This window comes from Xiphophorus maculatus, chromosome 5 (assembly GCF_002775205.1).
Source record: "Xiphophorus maculatus strain JP 163 A chromosome 5, X_maculatus-5.0-male, whole genome shotgun sequence".
Classification (NCBI taxonomy): Eukaryota; Metazoa; Chordata; class Actinopteri; order Cyprinodontiformes; family Poeciliidae; genus Xiphophorus; species Xiphophorus maculatus.
In genome coordinates, this window is record NC_036447.1 from 9,530,877 (window position 1) to 9,551,845 (window position 20,969).

The 20,969-nt window shown below is 36.4% G+C and overlaps 1 protein-coding gene across 2 annotated transcripts in view; it reads left to right on the top strand.

The window, feature by feature from the left end:
• LOC102232957 (ubiquitin carboxyl-terminal hydrolase 43) overlaps positions 1–20,969 on the top strand; it is a 123,357-nt gene that overhangs the window by 94,247 nt on the left and 8,141 nt on the right. For both annotated transcript variants that reach the window (XM_023334275.1, XM_014476139.2), the window contains 2 exons: positions 8,757–9,006; positions 11,969–12,127. In XM_023334275.1, the coding sequence (XP_023190043.1) occupies positions 8,757–9,006; positions 11,969–12,127 (409 nt within the window). The remainder of the gene's footprint in view (positions 1–8,756; positions 9,007–11,968; positions 12,128–20,969) is intronic.

Sequence of the window (20,969 nt, forward strand, 5' to 3'; positions counted from 1 at the left end):
ATTTCTATGTCTAATATTGAGGAATATAAGATGCATGTTTCATTAGATTTAACTGAAAAGACTCTTTTGTTTCCTACAAGTGTGTTTTCAAATTATTAATTTCCTTTGGAAATCAACTGAAAGGAATGTGTGTATTCTTTATAGGCTTTTAGGTTGTTTCGACTCTAAATTATGGTATATATCCTTTAAACGAAAAAAGCAATTAATTCTAGGGTTTGTAATCCATTATGGTATCATTATCCTGAAGGCATTCTCCTCTCATCCTTATTTCAATAGACTTCCAAAGGCCTGCTGGGCGATGACTCTAACTAACCAAAATGTTTCTCTTTCCACTGACTGCCATCCAAACTGAAAAGCCTGAGTAATTCTCACTGTTGCTCAGAGAATTAGAGAGGACTCATTTGCAATAAATCTTGCTCTCTCTTGTCCCTTAAGAAGCAAACATTTGCTCTCTAAAGCCAAAAGTTTATAGACAAAGAGTTGTTGTGAAACACTGAACACTGACCTGGGAGAGTTTTACGTCTTGCTGAGCATTCTCACATTTTTGTTTAGTTTTTGTTCAGGAACTTGTACCATTATTTAATCTGCTGTGATTTCTCACAGCAGAGTTATAACAGCCAACCCCTGGTTTGTGAGCATCGGTATGTAACCGTCTTTCACATTAGGCAGCCAAAACTCTGAAAGATAAATGTTGGTGAATGTTCCCACAAGGTTCAGCTATTCAGGGTATTTCGTACATCTTTCTTTTCCAGCGCACTTCGATCCAAATGTTGTTCAGTGAGATTTACATGTTGCCAGAACACCTGAGGGTCAACACATGTGAGCTGTAGAAAGGATAAATTGTGGAAGTGTGCCAGGAACTGAAGAACTCTACCCACTTCCAATGTTAGGCCATCCTGCCTCTCTGTCTCTCTTGTCTTCATCCCTCTTATTATGTGGGATGAGGACCCACATAATATTGTGATGTTTTAACTCCCCAAAACATCACAAGACGAGCCTCAGTCACCACCTTGTTCCAGCAACCTGTCCAGATTGCCATGCCATGTTCTGCAGTCTGAGATTATTTAGACTCTGGATTAGACTTCACTTAGTCGATAGAACTATGTACTCTGAAACAGATTTAAAGAATTGTCAGAGGTCAGTCATGACATTTCTGGTGTTGAGGCATATTTGTAGACTTCACAGCCACGGGTTTCAGGATTGTAAAGAAATGTTTTGACAGCAACATCAATTGTGTGTCTCAGCTTGCAGAGAAATTGCAGCAATTCTGTACTCAGAAGTAGAAAGCAATATCAACGATATCCTTCTACTTTAGGTAAAAGTAGAGTTCTTAAGTGCATCCAAGCAAATTGTCTAGCTTGTGAGATAAGACATTTCACCACTTGTGAAAGTGGGATCTGGGGTTGATTAGATTCACTACCCACTGATCCTACATAAGACGCATTTCATTCTCAATTCACAGTGAAAGATGGACTGGCATTATGGAGATGTCCTAAAGGGCTATCAGGTCCTTCAGCCTGCCTGGTTCAGCAAACCAATTAAATTAATTGAGGCACTCTTAAAGCCAACCACAGGGGATACAGGACTCCTTTAAGGATGTGCTAGAATCCGTGCAGAGAGCATGACACTCGCCCTTTCTGCCACCAAGAACAGAAGAAGCACTGCATGTAAGGAGATCTTCTGTCACGTTGATTTCCTCTGTACATTTTTCTTCTTCTACCACTTGTTAAATGTTGGCATATTTTATCTGTAGCATCATCTACTTGTAACTATAGAAATGTAGGAAATGCCAAGTATCTCTAAGGAGAATAGAAATGCCAAAGGGACATTCTTTAAGACTCCTCACAAATTAGCTGGTATATCAAAGTGTAACTGCTGCTTGAGAGATAGCAAAAGTGTCGGAGTGAAATCCTGTTTGTGTTTTAGCATTTCTCATTATGTAAGGCCAATTTTTCCAAGAAATAATACATGTTTTGAGAACACACTACTCTTTATGGGGCCCAAATAAAGCATTGACCTCATAACAACAAGTGCTGTTTTTGTGTCATGTTTAGGAAAAGCTGTGAATTAATTTTAGGCGTTGGAGTTAAGCATGTACTGGTAATGGTTAAGTTTAGAGTAAGGGTCTGTTTTAGGTTGTAGAAATGAACAAAACATGAATGTTAGACAATGCAAAGTCCTTGTAAAGCTAGAAAGACATTATGTGTGTGAGGGGGAGAGGTGATAGGTTGGAGTGGGAGCAGGAGAGGACCAGTGAGGAGGGAGGTGAGAATATACAAATGTTAAGTCAGATCTTCAAACGCTACAATTAATTAGGTTAAGAGCCAAGAAGCAGCTTTGCTTTTCTTAAAGAAAACATCTTCCTGCTGTCTTTTAAATAGACAGTGGCTACCAGCTATAAATAATCTTCAGTCATTCTCTCGTTATGCTGGGATGATTGCCTGGGGATAGAAGCTTAATGTTTGAGTTTGTAAAGTGATTATGTTTTAAGGATCAGTGGTTTAGTTCTTGTAATTAGCTTAGTCCTTCAGCATCTCCAAGTGTCTGACTTTTTAATCCTTATTTGCACTACTGCATAACTTTCTGTGGCTGTACAAGTGGACAGAGCATAATAGTGCATTCAATTCAGTTAAAAATATATATTTTATTTATCTGAAAGGAAAATTACATTTTATTTCAGGACTTTTCATATTCTACATTAATCTAATTTTTGTAGAGAACAGAGTAAATATAAGCAGCATACTCTGCAGCACAAGGCTTCGGTGAAAACTACCATGTGATATTTATAGCTTGTCCAGTTTTTGAGAAATAGTTTCATAAATACAACCCATAAAACTCCTTCTTATAAAAGCGGGGCATGAAAGGTTCTTGCTATTCACAGCTGCTTTTTAGATAAAGGGGGATTTTTTTCAATCTGTTTTCTCTCAATGGTGGGTTTCAGAAACATTACTTTTGGTAAGAAGGGCTGTTTGGACTTGGTTTTGAAAGGTATATAGCGATATCTTAAAATTATTTAAATTAATACCCAGTACAAAGTGACCAGCAACAATCTGCACAGCTGCATGCAGCTATATAGGAGACTACAGATGCAATGTTTGCTTAATGAAAATGATGATCCAATGTGCTTCATACCAGTGTGTTCTGTTGGCGTTCTTCTGTATTTACATTATTCAAAAGATTGTCTTAGTCAGCAAGCTAGACTTTTTTGTTGTCTTGGTTATTTGTGGGGGGTTTTTGCTTGAGAAAAAACATATCTTTTGAAGGTCTAAAATGCATTAGTAAGTACATCAGTATGTCTGTCTGACTGCTAATTGGAAAAAACATTTGGACAGCCAGATGCGGTGCAGCAGATAAAAGACAGAAACATACTCACCGCCCTTACATCAGAGAGCCGGTGGCTTGTTCCCAAAGATGAAAGATTGGCCAGGAAGCTTGGCATGCATAAAAAACATAGATTTATGAATGTTGGTATTTTGGCTTTATACACTGTGTCCAATTGTTAGGTAAGTAGTTTAACCATTTCATGGGCTGAACTCAGTTGAGCCAGGAGTTAAGCAGGAGATTTCCACTTAAAGAAAGCAACTAGTTGAACAGAGTCTGCGGTTGCTTCTCCACAGAAAGTTGATCTTCATCAGATCAAGAAACTGACTGAATCCATGACTGGAAGGCTTATCACTGTTATTGAAAACAAGGATGGCTTTATCTGTCACTATTTTTTAAAATGTCAAATGTTTATTGAAAAATGTTGAGTATCAGTTCTTATTTTGAACAGATGAACATACAAAAAGTGAAATGGGAAAATGTTTTTCATTTAGTTGCATTCTGTGCAATAGTAGTTGCCAGATAATTGTGTAGACATGTTATTCTAAGATGGCCCAAACCTCACTTTTTCTTTCTTTATGTTTAAGGCTTATTAACATTTTTGGATTAACCGAGAGCATAGTTGGAGAGTTATAAAAACAAATTCTCAAAAATAAGACTGTGCAAACAATGTAAAGCATCTCATTTTCATTCTCCTCTCTCGCAATTTTCCCATTTTTCATATTTATGTTCAGCTGAACAACTCTGCAGAGAAGTTTACTTCTAACAATACGCTTATTGATCGTTTTGAATTATCAGTCTAAAAGAGACCAGCTTTCCTCATTTACAGGAAACCAATTTACTGGAAAATAATTTCAGTATCACAAATGGTTGAATTTAGGAGTTTTTGCAAGCAAGTCAATAATTAACTTTTCTCTTCTGAACAATAAATTGATGTTTGAAAACCAGATTTATCTGAAGTCTGTTGTTCAAGAGTGGTACTTGAATGCACCCCAATGGCCATTCAAGTGCCACCATTCAATGGCCAGCCATATGTACAGCTACAAAAAGCTTTGAAGCACTCACAAGAATCAATGAGTCAAAAACAAAGACACTGAAGGATCAAATTAAACAGTAGACAAAACCCACAATATCTTCAAGTTTAAAAATGAAACATTTCTCCCCATGCAGTTTTCTTGGTTTATAAGTCATCTACAAATGTAATCATTATGTTATTCAGACTGAAAAATATTGGCAGTGACAAACAGTCACTCTCAGCATTTCAGCCTTTAGAGTCAAGCAGGAACGTTTAAAACCAACAAAACAGAACGAGCCATTAGGTGGTTACAACATACGACTTCAAGAGGGAGGTTGTAGATCGATTTGCACGATTGAAAATGTAAAATAGAAACAAGATTTAGCACATTAAAAAGTTAAATTAAAGCTCAACTGACTATTTACAAATTCATATCTGAACACATTGCAGCAATTCACAAGCGGTTCTTAAGAAAAAGCAACATGATTCTATTAATTAGTGTCATTGTGTTGTAATTTGTTTTAAACTTGTATATGCATATATACATGCATATACAAGTTTGCATGTATTTAACGACATGTGGTTAAATTTGTTTTACTTTCGTGTAACCAGGTTGTTGTGAGTTGCAGATTTTCTACCCAGATCCTTCAGGCAAATGAAATCTGGACCTCAGTGGGGTTTTACCTGGTTAAATAAAGGATATAAATGAACAAATAAAATAGGAGATGACATGGAGAATGCAGGAATTACCAAAATGGAGTCCCACCACCCTAAACTGTACTTCAGAAACGTGAGGAAGTTACACTAAGTTTATATTTTTATAGATAACTGCAATTATTTTGAGGAGAAGCACAAACTGTTTCAAATTGACTTAGATATTCACTGCATTTACATCATTTGACAACCAAGCAATACAACAAACCAGAGGAGTCAGCTGCTCTGATTGTTTCAGAATAAAACCTGCTCTTTGCTCTTGAGGTTCTACGCTTACAAACTTCTGAACCTCCCATTTAGAGGTAACTGGGTCACAGATGATGAGGCTGGCTCTGCTTTTTATTCCTTTGAGGCTGACATCCTGTAGTGATGGAAATGATGTTTGGACAATTACCTCGACCACTCTCTGCAGGTACTTGTGAGCAGCCATCATGACCCGCAGTGATGCATTTGGTTGGGAAGGATCCGAATGATGCAACCATAGAAGCTTCTTGGAATATTTTAGTTTGTTAAAAATGTTCCCAGTTTCTTGCTGAGCTTCGCTGACCTGAAATGTGATGACGCGTAACCATCCGAGATCGTTGACTCTGTCCTCCGTGCCACTTTAGGTTTTTGGATAATTTTCCTAGTTTTATTAACGACATAGAGGTTGTTATTAAATATATCCTGATATCATGCTTGCCTCTCTCCTGTGTGCTGTATTCTGTCTAATCCCCAACACAGACCAGGCTGATCTGGTTGTCTACATTAGTTGGGTTAATGGTGTGTCTGTGTGCCTGCACTGAGTGAAGAGTGACTATGGATCTAATTTCTAATCTCTAGTTCTTGTAAATCTTTTGATTGTTTTTGTTTATCTTTAAAAACTATATTTAATAGCATTAAAAAAATCCTGCCAGGGCGTGCTGTGGTGGCGTAGTGGTTAGCGCGATCCATGTTTGGAGGCCTTGAGTCCTCGATGCGGCTGTCACAGGTTCGACTCCCGGACCCAACGATATTTGCCGCATGTCTTCTCCCCTCTCCTTCTCCCTTTCCTGTCAGCCTACTTTCATATAAGGGACACTAGAGCCCACAAAAGACCCCCTGGAGGGGTAAAATAAAAATAAAAATCCTGCCATTCATGCGTATTACTTATATTGGAGTTACTCTAACATAACTTCTTCTAGTGGGGAAAAAGTATTTGATGCATAGTCAATTTTTCAAGTTTTCTAACTTAGAGATTGGATTGTGTCATTTTCACAGTAAAGACACTTCTAGAAAAATCATAACTTATTCTTCAACTTTTGGATGCGTTCCTTAAGCACCAGATTCAAAGTGTCAGCAATATTTTAAACAAACTAATGCTAGTGTTTTTTCCAACTTAAAAAAAATGTGTGCAATGTGAATGGGCTTAAAACAGCCAGTTTCCCTCAAGGTTTTCTATCTCGGTCTGGCCGATCAGACTACACTTTTCTGCCTCCAGAAACAGACAGCAATCCTCAGTGTGAGCCGGGATCAATCTGGGGGAACATAGTTAACACTGTTGGTGTGTTACCTCTAGAAATGAACAGCCGGGGCTTCACAACACGCTCGCTCATGCACCACATGGAGTCTACAGAACATTGGAGCTTCAAGTTTGACAGAAATGAGCCGTCCGTCTCTGGCTTTGTCTGGACATTTTCTTTTCAATCCCTGCCCCCAGGCAGCAGTCTGGCTGGTGACAGAAATGTCTGCTGCCTTGAAATAGACCTGCACAACTTGTGAAAACATGTTGCTGCACAACCAGAGAAAGTTATTCATGCTTTTATTAAATCTTGTTTCGATTGCTGCAATGGCCTTTTCATGGGTTTGAATGCAAAGGATCTTATCCGGCCCTGGTCTGCACAGAAGGCTGCTGCAAGGCTTCGATTGGTACATGAACACACTTGTGAGTTTTTTGACCCGTAAACGAAGGTCACTTGTGTATTGAACATCCAGTTACCTGAAGTCCAGGCTGAAGCAGCAATGTCATGATATTGTGTTCACAAACCCGGAATCGGACTTCAGTTTCAGGCATTCACAGGGGACATTAAGTTTAAGTAGATCATCTTCAGGAGAAAGAAAATAAGAGATAAAAGCAGCAGTACCTACATGTATGTGTAGGTACAGCCATTTTATATAAAGAAAAGAAAAAAGAAAGGCAGGTTGTGATAGTGAAAATATGCTTATTGTGTTTCAAAGTAGAGTAGCTGGCAACTCAGGCTGTAAGGTTTCATTATTTTCATCAGAGACAACCTGGGGGGAGAATCTGTCCCTACGGGAGCTCGTTTTTGCAAACAAGGCTCTTTCTGCGACCTGAAGATATGATAAGGAAAAACTACTGAAAGCTCAGAGAACGGAGGAACACCTCCTGCACTTTGTTTGGTACTGTCAGACCTCTCATGATGTTGGCTCCATTATCGAACTTTTGTATAGACTTCAGCATCATTTTTCAGTGTGAACAGGGTATCAACAAACCACTCAGTCAGGCTGAGGTGGCTTCTTAAAGGAGTTTTTCTATAGGTTTAAAAGTAAGTGTAGGCGCATATTAATTTTATATGTTTGTAATTCATTCTTCCTTGAACTTCTTTGTATTTATATAATGTCTATATGTACATCTCAACAAATTTGAGGAATATTAGAGTTTATTTTTCCACAGCTCATTTCACTAAGTGAAACACATTGTAGAATAATTGCTCATAGACTGATGTCTAAGGCTTTTCTGTTAATGATGATGATGATTCTAACCCTATTTAAGATTAGAATATTACATTAAATTACAGATTGATAAGCTTAATGAAAAATATGCTTTTTCAAAAGGTGCTTTTTTTCTGTCAAACAAGCCTCACTAGAAATCAAATTTACAGAGATTTACTGGTGTTAATTTAAGCATTCTTTTTTTCTTAATGAATTGATGTGTTATTACACTTACATAAAATTACAAAGTTTAGTCTCCTTGAAGTTTGTTTCTGAAATTGGTTATGATTCTTTCCAAAGGCTCAATGGAAGTTAAGGTGAAATTAAATTATATGCTTTGATTTAGATTTTATAAAAGCAATAGCATAATGGACATTTTTATAAGAACTCTTTTAATAACTTTATGACACATTTTTATATATTTTTCTCTGTGTCTGTATTGTAGGCTTATTTTGTTTTCAAAAGTTTTTGGGTGTAGTATAAGTACTAGCTTGTTAACTTCTCTGTATCTGTACTCAGTATCTGCAAGTACTAAAAACTAACGTACTTGGTCTGGAAAAAAGCTACTATCAGAACTAAAGAGTGTAATTTTTTTTTTAAATAGCTAAAAATCTAATACAGGATCAGAAATGAGAATTTAAGGATGTGCAAATGGAAAAGTGAAGCGAAATAGGTCACATTTTAGATGTAGAAGTCCTTTTCCTTTTTGTTTGGTCATTTCTGTGAAGATATCTGTGATTGTGATATACTAAAATCTTTAAGGAGAGGCAACGTATATTTTTATAGGTCTAAAGAGGGTTTCTAAAGGAATTTCTTTTCATGGCCTCCTATTTTCCGTTCTTAATGACTACATGATTTGGTTAAGTGCTTTTGCTTTGAATCTTTTTTTATCCAGTTTCATGCATTTCTCATTACTAAATCAAGCAATCTTGAACTTCTTGTTGCCACTTTATGAACTTTAAAATGATTGTTTTGTCTAACAATATTTCATAATGTTCATGAACTGTTCAAACAGGTTGGTGAACGGAGGAACAAGCTGTCTACCCTGGTTCGGTTCCCCCTGACTGCGCTGAACATGGCCCCTCATGTAGCGAAGAGTAGTCAAAGTATGAAGAATCTGCATTCGGGGTCTTCTTCCTCTTCCCGGAAACAGCCTTCAGGCCAAACTCATCATCCTGCTGACTCACTCCTCCCGCAAGATTGCCTGTACGACCTCTATGCTGTGTGTAACCATCATGGAGGAATGCATGGAGGACACTATACTGGTATGGAGCTGATTATCACAATGTTTATATATCAGTCATGCACAGGGTGGGGCTGGTGTCAGATCAGCTCTTTAGATTAAGTAAAAATTACAGTTTCATTATATTTAAAATAAACACAACAGAACTGTTTAACATGTTGCAATTGGTTTTATTTTAAACAATCACATCAACTTCTGCTAAAATAATAAGACGTGCAGTACTATAATTACAATTGTATTGTGATTTATAACAGTTATGTTATTTTAATAGGCTTGATGGGATCAGTTTTGTTGAGGGGGGGATTCTGTGAAGTCTTTCTGCTTTGAGTTTCTAAAATAAAATTAAAAACAAGCTCGATTTGTGTGCCTTCAAATGTAAAACATCTGAAGGTGGTTTAACATAAAAATAAAAGTCCACCTGCTGCCTTGAAAATGCAATTTAAGTCAACAACAAAATTCTTTTGGTTTTAACTCAGAAATTAAAGTTCATGAAGTTGATTTAACAACAAGAGACAAGTTGTCTAAACATTGTTTTGTAAGTTCATTAAACTTGAATTGTGAGTTTTAACATAATGCTGCAATTTAAACCAAATAATTATTTCACAATATGCAAAAAAAACTTCCCTCACCTAGTTAAAGAGCCACATTTCTCTATTATTTTACTCACAATATCAAGTTAAAATAACAACTTATTTTATTTTAGAATAATTTAAATACTTGTTTCAAATTGCATGAACAGAAATTCTGATCTGGTAATGAATTTTATTAAACATCACAATGAATTCAGCTCAGAAACATTTAGTGTGAACAGGACATTATCCTCAAGCTTTAAAATAAACATTTGGTTAATAACACGAGTCAGATCAATGTAACGCTCTAAGCATTCTGGGAAATAGTTCCCACTCCTGTCTTTTTCTTCTTTCAGTTTTTTAAGTGCTAACCTAAAAACTCCAGTTTATTCAACTCTTGGAGGTTTGATAACATTAATAAAAAGTTAGCACAACTTACTGCTGTGAGTTTATCTTTCATAAACTCACATTTAGGTTCAAAATCTAGAACTCCCTAAATCTATTTCACTTAGAGTAAAAGATAGAGCAGACACAACTAAATGTGGCTCCAGTGTTTTACAGTGTAGCCATCTCACTTCTTCTCCTGTTCATCAAAACAAATTGGTTAGTTCAGATCATTTCAAAACCAATTTTTGGCCCAGATTTACCCTACCTGACATCCGCCCTTTAAAAAGTAATTCCTGCCCATTTTTAGTTAAAGGACAACATGTTATTGTTCCAGTCACAGAGTATTTGAGTTCAGCATGCAGTAAGCTGTAATTTATCACACACACATAATTACCAACAGACTTCTGATTGCCACTGAGAGCAAACATCTGATTAGTCAGATCAAGTGTTCCTGATAATTTGATTGACCCCAGCTACTGGGATGTAGGTCAGATTTGTCTTTGGTACTTTAGTTTCACAGAAAGTAGGCAACATCCATAATCACCAATAATAAAAAATATAACAAGAGAGCATTTAAATAAATATTCACTTTTTTCATGAGGCTTGAATAAACTTAGAAATGTTACATTTAACTTTGAAATATATATTTTTTTGTCTTGGCTTAAGGTCAGTTAAATATTCTCTTGCTGACCTGAAGTGCTTGGCAATAATTTCTCTGATTTTAAGACATTAACTCTAAATGTCATTTATGAGAAATTAGTCAGAAGTTATTAGTAGCTGCTCTTGAACTTTACTGCTGGAAAATGTAAGATTGCGTTTTGCTGTCACGATGAAAGTTGCTTTACACAAACAATGTCCTCAGTCTGTACATGCAGTTTATAATTAAAGAGGCTGTGGTTGCAACTCTGCTCGGTGCAAGAGGTAGAGATGTGAAAAGTTGCCCTTAAATAACAGTTATATTTTATATATGAGCACAGAGGCCAAATAAATGGGAAGCAACATAGGCTGGGCCTGAAAAAGTGGGTAGGTGAACAATATATCAACATTTTTCTTTGTTTTATTGGTACGACATAACACGGTAGAAGTTACATTTTAATTAACTTCAACTTGTTTTTTTGGCAAATGGCAGCAAAACAATTCAAGTCAAATCAGCTCAAACAAGCTGCTGACAAAAGTGTCACTCCTGGTCAGTCTAAAAAAAACAACCTCTCAGTGGTATCCAGGCTCTGCTTCTCCTCATTTATTACTTTTTAACAGAAATCCATTTTGCTGCTGCAGGTACAGCGGAGCTCTCGTTCTTCACCTACACCGGACTTTGGCAGCGACCTTAGGGGGAGTTTGGCTTCTTCTGTTTTGGTTTTATTGAAACACATGCATCATGATGAAACCAAGGCTTAAAGTTCTTCTGCACTTACTTTAGTTCAGCCCTGAAGGTTTACTGTTACTCATTTTCAGGACCTTCAACTCAGCTAAAGCAATTCAAAGTGTCTCTGTGACCTCATGAGACTATTTCCTCATAGTTTTTACTTCCATAGGTTGTTGCTTAAGAGCTGGCTTGTAAAATGTTGTTTTGACTAATTTATTGTTAAACTTTCCAAATGCGAAGGGACAAGAGCAATGAATCTTCAACGTCTTGTTTCCCTAGCTACATGTCAAGGGTAAGGACTCCAGTAATTGTGAAGTGTTTTATGTGTCTCAGTGAAAGAGATGCGTACAGCCCTTTCTGTTTCTAAAGCTTGGGTTGCATCATCAGGAGAATGACAACAGATTATTCCTGCTAATGCAGAGCAGGAAAGAAGACTGAAACAGAAGAAGGATTTAATGCAGCGATTAACTTGCCATTCCAGTTTTTATGCTGCTAGTTTCAAATTGCTTGTTGACATGTAGAACGGCAGAGCGAAGACTGTGAAAATCATTTTCTTTCTCCATGCATCTGGAGGCTACAGCGAATTTAAAAAGTATCCATTTAGGATTTTAAAGTTTCCATTTAATGAGGCTTTTATAAACGCATGTTATGTTCTGATCCAGCTTACTGTAGGAACTCTGTGGATGGCCAGTGGTACAGCTACGATGACAGCAGCGTGGATCTGGTGCCAGAGGACGAAGTGTGTACCAAGGGAGCTTACATCCTTTTCTACCAGAAACGCAACGTTATTCCTCTGTGGTCGGCCAGTAGCTCTGTTCGAGGTATGTTTTCCGACAATGTTAATATCCTCTGAGAATAACAAACTCAGAAATTCCCTCAGCTGTTCCAGAAGTGCTTTATATATCACAACTAACTTAAAAGAAGCTTGACGCTTTGAAATTGGGCCTCTATCTCTTTAAGAAGTAAGAAGTTCTTACGCATCACAATAACGCTTACATTATGCTGTTTACAATTGTTCATAGGAGCGAGGAAAAAAAGAAACGTTTTTAAGATTTTCATCAACAAGAGCAAGAAAATATTTACTAAAAATTGTAACATTAAACATGAGTGAACATTTGTTGCTTTGCCAACCAGAACTTCATAAGTTCTTAAGCACGAAACTTTCCAAGTCCAAGTGAGCAGGTAATTTGGTCCAAAGCATGTCTCCTCTAACGGAGAAATCTGTCTGAGCAGATGATGCTTCACAGAACTGAATTTGACCACGGCCACTTGAAGCAGCTCTGCTGGGCTTGATTGTTTATTATAACCACAAACAGGCGGTTGCACAAATAACCACTGAAATACTGACTTCAGATCATAAAAATTAACAAAGATTGCAAAACTAAAGCATATGTTTTCGTAGAATCTAGCTGTGATAATACTGTACCTGTCAAAGCTTTTAAAGTTCACTTATAAACATTCTCTACAGATTTGGTTGTTGACTGATTTTAATCTTATCAAATGTTACCCAAATATAATTTTTTCTTAAATGACACGATGTTAAACAAAATGAAAAGAGATGGTGATGCAGATTTTAGCACACAGAGGGTGGCTATTGTTCGCTTGTATTTTTTTAAATACAGGAGGGTGTGCATCACATAGCAGCGGGACCGCTGTTCGGTCCAAAGAGCTGCCTGTTCAAAATATGGCAAGAGATCAACTGGCCATTTTCAATCTCTTGCTGATAAAATTGCACATCCATTTGTAAAAACAATGCTTTGAATCAATCTCCATTTGCATTCACAATATGCTTAAACAGACACAATCATGGGTCAACTTCAAAAAGAGCTCAGTATGCTTGTCACAGTCTTCACAGATGATCGTATGTTTCCCCATAGCAAATAATTCAGTCACAATTCCCTTCAGAAGGTGAATCTGTACTGTGAATCCTGTATCTGACAAAAAGCTCTAAACAGTTCTGTCTTGACAAATATAGTAATAAATATTTCACTGCCATAGAAAAATGAATCTAACTCCTATAATTGGGATTGCTGTTTGCTTCGATGGTACGACCTCTTCTTTTTATATCTATGGTTGACAACAATATTGTGAGGCCTCCTAAAATCTTTTACACCCTTTGAAGGTTTTCATATTTAGTCACATTGGCATTACAAACCTTAATGTAATTTATTTAAACCATTTCAAATAGGCCAGTAAAAAATATTTCATAACTCCAAAGCACAAGGAAAGGATTAATGTTTTTCTAATTATTTGTAAATAACTTACTTTTATTTTATGAAAACATGAATAGTTGGAGTTGTTATTTATTCAGCTGTCCCCATTTGTAGATCCAAGTTACAAGTTACAAGTCCAAGAGCTTGTGGTGTTTGTCCACCAGCTCCAGAGATGGAGTATTTTTACAGTTTTTTGTTGTTTTTGCAAGATACTTTGAGCTTAAACAGCCTGGATGCAGGGGATCTGAAAGATCTCAGTTGAAACTACTACATCTGGGTTTTAACTAAATCACTCCAACAATAATTATGCTTGAATTTAAGCCAGTCAGTTGTCATTCTGGCTTACAATGTTGTTCTGCTACAAGCTGAACCTCTACTCCACTCTTGAGTCATTTGCAGCCTCTATCATGTTTGTCTTCCAGAATTGCCTCGTGTTTAGTTTCATACATCAGTCAATTTTCTCTGTGCCTCCTGTAATGGTGTCTTGAGGGTACAGTGTTTTCTTTTTTTTTACCACATAAAAAAACTGTCACCACATTTTGTGTGTTTTTCTTAATGTCTTGAGGCAAACTGAAAACATTACTTCCTTTGGTTTTTTTCCACATTTATTTTTTTTTTTTTGAGAAACCACTTTGCTGCTTTTTTCCTTTTTTGCTCCCGTCTCGGTCTGTATAGGCGGATGGACATTTCCTTTTGGTAGGTTTGCAGTCATCGCATATTATTACTTCTTCATTTCGTTTTTGAATAATTGTTTAGACAGATCTCTCTTGTTTCAGACCTTGGCCCTATTGTTTTATAACTGTGACCTGTCTGCCGCGTTCCTTGCTCTTCATGATGCTGTTTGTTTACTAATACTGTCTAACAAGGTCTCTCTGACCTTGTTAGACAGGTCTCTCTCTGACCTCTCTCTGAGGTCTTCACAGAACAGCTGGATATAAACCGAGGAAAGAAATTACACACAGATGGAATCTCTGCAGTAGTTAGAAAAGGAAGCCGAGAAATTGCTGCATGTAAACGCTTCCCTGGGCGTCAAAATAAAGCAATATCTGACTGTTAAAGCTGGGAGACACATAGTCCAAACCACCTGCAGCTGTAATTGCACAGAAAACGATTTTACAAAATATTGATTCATGGAGGTTGAAAAGAAATGGACAGTATCTTTCAAATTGTATTTATTTAAGGTTTTTGTGTCGAGGACAGGGGGTTGTGAATGTATTTAAAGCTTGTCAATATTTATTATTGCAACACTGTATAAGCAAACTAAAATAAAAAGGCTCCAGTATAACACAACCAGCAACAATAATGATGGTGGAGTAGATTTTTTTATTGTTTGTACAACATCAAGAGAATTGAAAAAACAGTAATATCCCTCTGTTTTCATAAAATAGGGGATATTATGATTTTGTTCTTAGCCATGGCCATTTTTTAGGAAGGTGACAATATGTAACTTTGATGATTTCATGCAATGTTGGACAGATCTCTCTATAGGTTCTCTGGCAAACCTTCATATTTTCCTCCTTGCACACATTCAATGAAACTTAAACTTGTGCAGTCTCTTCCTGATCGTAGAAGTATGCACTTTAATATTAATGCTAGCATTTGGCTGGTGTGGGTTCTGTGATGACATTTTAGGGGTTTTAGAGGTTTCTTTCAGCTCTTTGCCTTCTGATTTGAAGATGAGTTTGCTGCAATGGGAATATTTGGGCACGTTTTCTGATTATACAATCATAATATTCTACAGCTACAGAAAAAACTAAGAGCCCACTGCGCTGAACCCCATTGAAAACCTCCTGGTTATTCCACCAAACATTGATTTCTGAACTCTTCCTGAGTTAAAACATAAGTATTGTTGTTTCTAAATGGACATGAACTTCTTTTCTTTGCATTATTTTAGGTCTGAAGGCACTGCACCTTTTTTGTTATTTTAACCATTTCTCATTTTCTGCAAACATATACCTATAAGAAGTAAAATCAGAGAAACTGATCATTTTAAGTGGTCTCTTAATTTATCCCAGACCTTTAATAATCATACAATGGCAATCAGACAAAAGAAAGCCCATGTGATAGCCTTTAATTAACGACTTTGCAGCAGGCCTTTATCAACAGCAGAAATATTGACCTGCATCCAGCTGTAGATAATTGTGATTTCAGGTTATCAACACACTCAGAAATCAGAACATTTTTATTCTTTTTCAACAAGTACTTTGCTTCCAAAGGTTTTCCACCAAGAAGAGATCAGATCCTGTGTTTTCATCTCTGTCTGTATTGATTAATTTCAGTATAATCAGCATGTCACTGTGCAAACATGTCTTTACTAATTTAAAAAACACTGTAATTTTATTTTATTTAATTTTTTGTATGTAATATGATTTTGTTAAGTGAGTTTTGAGTCTGAATTTAAGCAGAGGGAGATAATCAGTACGATGGATCAGAGTGGCTGAATGCTCGACTCCCCATGGTGCTGGGACTGCTGGGAGGCACTGAGGCGTATGGGAGAGGACGGACTAAAGGGACGAGAGATGAGGTAGTAAGGAAGGGCAAGGTTGTGAATAGGTTTTGAAAACTTTGTTGAATCACATTCTGACCCAAAGCCAATGCAGCTGCTGTGGTGGAAAGAGAGGGTTGTGATTATAATGTGAGCTGCTGAATTTTGAACCATCAGGCAAATAGAGGAGTTTGAGAGGAAGAGCAAAAAGGAGAGAGTTATGATTATCACTGACAGACAAAGTGAGATGGGTTAGGGAGGAACAAAGGTGGTTTATGTTGTGGACTGAGCTACGTATTGAGGATGACACCTAAACTCTTAACAGGAAGAGAGGTGGAAACAGAAAAGCTATTTGGATAGTACTGACTAAAGTGCATTCAAAACTGCCACAGTATACAAATGGACCTGTCAGACTGCCTTTCAGTAAGCTACAGAAGGTGAATGTCTGAATGAAATCAGTTTTTCAAAGAGAAGATTTAACAGATGCTTTCAAGTTCGCCAAGACCAGCATGTAAATGCAACATGATGACACAAACATCGGCTACATTTATAAGTTTAATCATAAAACATGAATTTAGCTCAGAATGCTTAACTTTTGAACAGTGAACGTGAATAATTTCAGGTCAACTTTGATAAAAGAAATGTAAAAAAAAAAAAAAAAAATCCATTTTAGTTGAATCAAACATCGCTGTCTGTGGTTGTCTGTCTGCACTTTAAAATCAATGTCCATATTGTTTAACTTTTTGAACATGACAGTGGAGATGACAGAAAACAGATTCCCATGTTGGTGCTGAAATTAAGTAATAGGAAACTAAAATGTCTTCATTAAAACATTCTTAGGTAGGCGTGCCGTGGTGGCGTAGTGGTTGGTGCGACCCGTATTTGGAGGCATTGAGTCCTCGACTTGGCCGTCACGGGTTCGACTCCCGGACCCGACGATATTTGCCGCATGTCTTCCCTCCTCTCCTTCCCCATTTCTTGTCAGCCCACTGTCATTTAAGGGACACTAGAGCCCACAAAAGACCCCTGGAGGGGTAAAAAAAAACAAAAAAAAAACATTTTTTGGGGACCTTCATGTCTCACATAATCTGTATTCTGTAGCCAGTTTTTCTTGTTTTTCCCGCCGGTGCTCCAAGTACAATTGTTCAATTTAATTTGATTTTCCTTCATTACCTCAAAGGCATTTGTCCTTTTACGCAACTTTTTTTAATTTAAATTTTCATTCCATTATTTTACCTTCATGTAAGATAATGAGAAGTCCAAAACTCATCACTGTTAACATAAATTAACATAACATAGATTTCTGTTATGTACTGAATCCTAACTTCATTTGAACTCTGTTTCATTCGTATTTATTTATCCACATTATTTAAATTTTATTTGACAGAGGTAATTGTGTATCTAAAATAAATTGCTAAATACAAATTCCATGTAACAATTATTAGCTTAAGCAATAGTGACCTAAATCATTCAGCTTCAGCAAAAAAACAAAAACTTGTTAAAACTGGAAAGGTTTACAGACAATTGTTCAACAGACTGATGTATGTAAGCTTGGTTCATGACTGTTGGAGGGAAACTAGAATAGAAATAGCCAAAATGCAACAGCAACAAAGTGACAGGTGATCAAAGCATGCAGATGCACACAAAAGTAAAAATAACAGAACAATAAAACTGAATTAAGAACAACATACTGTACAGTTAGGGCAAAATTACTACATAAAATACTGTGTAGTTACAAACACTTTATGCTAGCTGTTGCTGAAAGGGAGCAATTACTTTTGCAAATAGTGTTTTCATCATTTTACCCTTAATGATGAAATCATAATTTGAAAACTGTTCTTGTATGTCTTGAGGTTATATTAGTTTTTGATGATCTGAAACGTTAAAGTGGAATAAAAAGCAAAACCAGAAGAAATCTGTAAACTTTTTTCAGCTTTATTATCCTAAAGTCAATTAAGTTAAACTGCACTGATGTGAGTGCTGCCACCAAAGAATAAAGTCTTTTATAATCCGTGTCACTTTTTTTTGTCTAAAGCATACTTAAGATATTTTTATTCAAACAATTGGTCCCGATTAATATAATTACTGCTTCCATCCATAGAAAGTGGTTTTGTACCCAGGAATTTCTGTTCGGTTTGCTTCCCCTTTGACAGAAAGTGCTTTCAAGTCAAAATGACAGAGGAAACAAAATGACGCATCTTGGGCTCTTCATAGAGGAACTTAGCATTTAGTTGACGTAACTCTGCAGGCGGGTAGATCGGGTTCACAGAGCCGGTCACCATGGTAACTGGTAGAGCGTTAACACCACTACTTTCAGGAAGATGGAAGCCCCCCCTCAGTTTCCTCGCCTGAGTTAAAAACCCCAGCTACTAGAAAGAGACTTTGGGATGTCTGCTGACTCTTGTATCCTCCTTGTACATTACCAAATTTAATCTGTTTGCTATTCTAATTTTCTGTCTCACAAAAAGTAGTTTAAAGTTCTTTGCCAATCCATTTGCCATGAACACTTTTTAAAAGAGAAAGTTTGACAGTAAAAATGAAAAAAAAATTTCCTCACAGGGATGGAAAAAGTTTTAGACCTAACAAGAATCAAATAGTGACAAATAGCAAACAATCTAAAAGAAATCCAAGTTAGCCGCTGTAGAGATTGAGGAATGGATATGAAATTACTGATTACCAAATTTGAACAGTGAAAACATTTTATGATTTAGTCTGAATGGTAAGCAATTTGTTGCCAGCAAATTCTCAACATTTTCCTGCAGCCTTTTCTCTAGGAATGCTGTTTGTTGAAGGTTGCAAGTCACCAGGAGGTATTTCTGGCAGTGCCATGTTCTTGTTTGAACGATGATTTTTTCAAGCAAGTGCACAGCATCATAATGGCATGTTTGTCAGGCATGCAGCTTTGGCATGCAGCTTTAGAAAGCACAAACGATTCTGAAAGGTATTTTGTAAAATGACTAATACACTAATATAGTGACCAAGGACTAATCTCAGTAGGAGTGTGTTAGCTTATGAGCATGAGTTTCGCCAAAGGAAATGGCAGATTACATAGATTCATAAAGCATTTGTATGTTTGAAGGTACAGTGAGGATATGTAAAAGCTGGTATTTTGTGTCCATTTAAGTCAGGTTGTCTTGTTTGTCAAACATTATGCCTTAGTAACAAGAACAGCTTCATTTTACTGATAAATTACACTTCATCTTTTTACTTTAATAATATTGAACTCTGAAGAGGGGTTTACATGTGTTGCCTTAAAATGACACTTTTATTTGACACCACTCCTTTAATGTCAATAAGATTAAGTTTTTATGAAGAGTAATAACACAGTAGCATATTATAACAGTGGGATTAAGATTGGGTCATTCAGTAATCCTCCACCCATGTGAAAACCTACAACAGGGCTGTCAAACTCATTTTCATTTTGAGCCACATTAACATCCTGAAAGTCCTCAAAGGGCCAGTGGTGACAGCTCTACCCATTAACAAACCGTTAAAGTATTAATAAATAGCTATCGCTGCCACTATACAGATAAAAATGGTTTAGATTTGATTAATAACACTATTTAAGAGCACAGCTGCTATCTTGAAGGCTGTGTTTATGTGTCCCGCTGGAGTCTAGAGCGCCGCATAAAAAGCGATGAGTCTGACGCATGTGCCCAATAGTAAAAGAATAGCATTAAACCTACAGGGTGCACAAAAATACATAATTCATCCATTTTTATCCATCATTAATTCTTCTCAGTGCCACAAGGGGCTTGTGCTTATATCCAGTGGATGGCAGACTAAAAGCTACCTGGAGAAAACTTATGGCCACACAGAAATATCCTGACCTTCCTGTGACCCTGCAGCCACTACACTGGTGTGTACTCAAAACATTTTTGTGTTTAGCAGACTATTAAAATGAGTTTTTCAGGGATTTTTTTCAATTATGTCTACTTAAATATACATCTGTATGTCTTAGCTATGTAAATAATAGGGATGTTTATCTCATTATTGAAATAATTCAATGACCCTTAATCAAAAATTAAACTTTGCCTTCTCAGTTTATAAATGACCACCTTTAACCCTGATCATAAGCTCTAGTTAGTTGTCTGTCATGACATTAGTTTTCCATTGTAAGGTTCAATTTCATTAAGTGTTTTTTAAATAAATTTCATATTGATTAGCCTTTAAAACCAAAGCAATTTGATACGTCATGCTGCTGAAATACCATTTATTGGTACAACTAACTAGATCAACAACATCTCCACTCATTGTTCTTCTGATTATCCAAATGTTATTGAAAGACTGTAATTGATCAGTGTTTTTATGATTCCTATGACATTTACAATAGACTATCAATGACCAATGCCTTGACATATGATGTAAAGAAAAAAAATATCAAAGTTTGTTGCCTTTTTGACAGTAAAACCAGTCAGTCATATTGGGTGTTTTTATTATTATTATTTTAAATTTATCTTAAAATGTATCTGTTTTTGGCTGCTGCCACTCAAATGTGGTTTCTCTTGTTTTAAATTAAAAATATGGCTTTCTATAAAAATAAATCAAACTGAACACTAATTTTGATCAACTAGAAATCACATGCACTTATATCACAAAGAAAAATTACAAAAATGTGTTTTTTTTCTGCAGTGACGATCTTTTAAAATAGATTGAGACAAATTGTAAATCTCTGAAAATGTGTAATTTTGGAGTCAGAGTACTGAAAGAAGAATGATTAGATACCTCATTGGGCACATTGTTATGGAAATGGTTTCCATGGAAATTCCCTGATTGAAACTGCTGTGTGTGAGCTGCTGCAGCTTGTTAGCATCTGAACTCTGGAGGTATATTTAATGCAAATATACCTTGTACCTTGTACCTGTGAAGTTAAAGTCAGAGAGCAAAATATTGCAGGACTTTTGTTATTGTAGATTTTATTTTTCACAAATACAAAACAATAGTTACGACATCTTAAATTAAAAC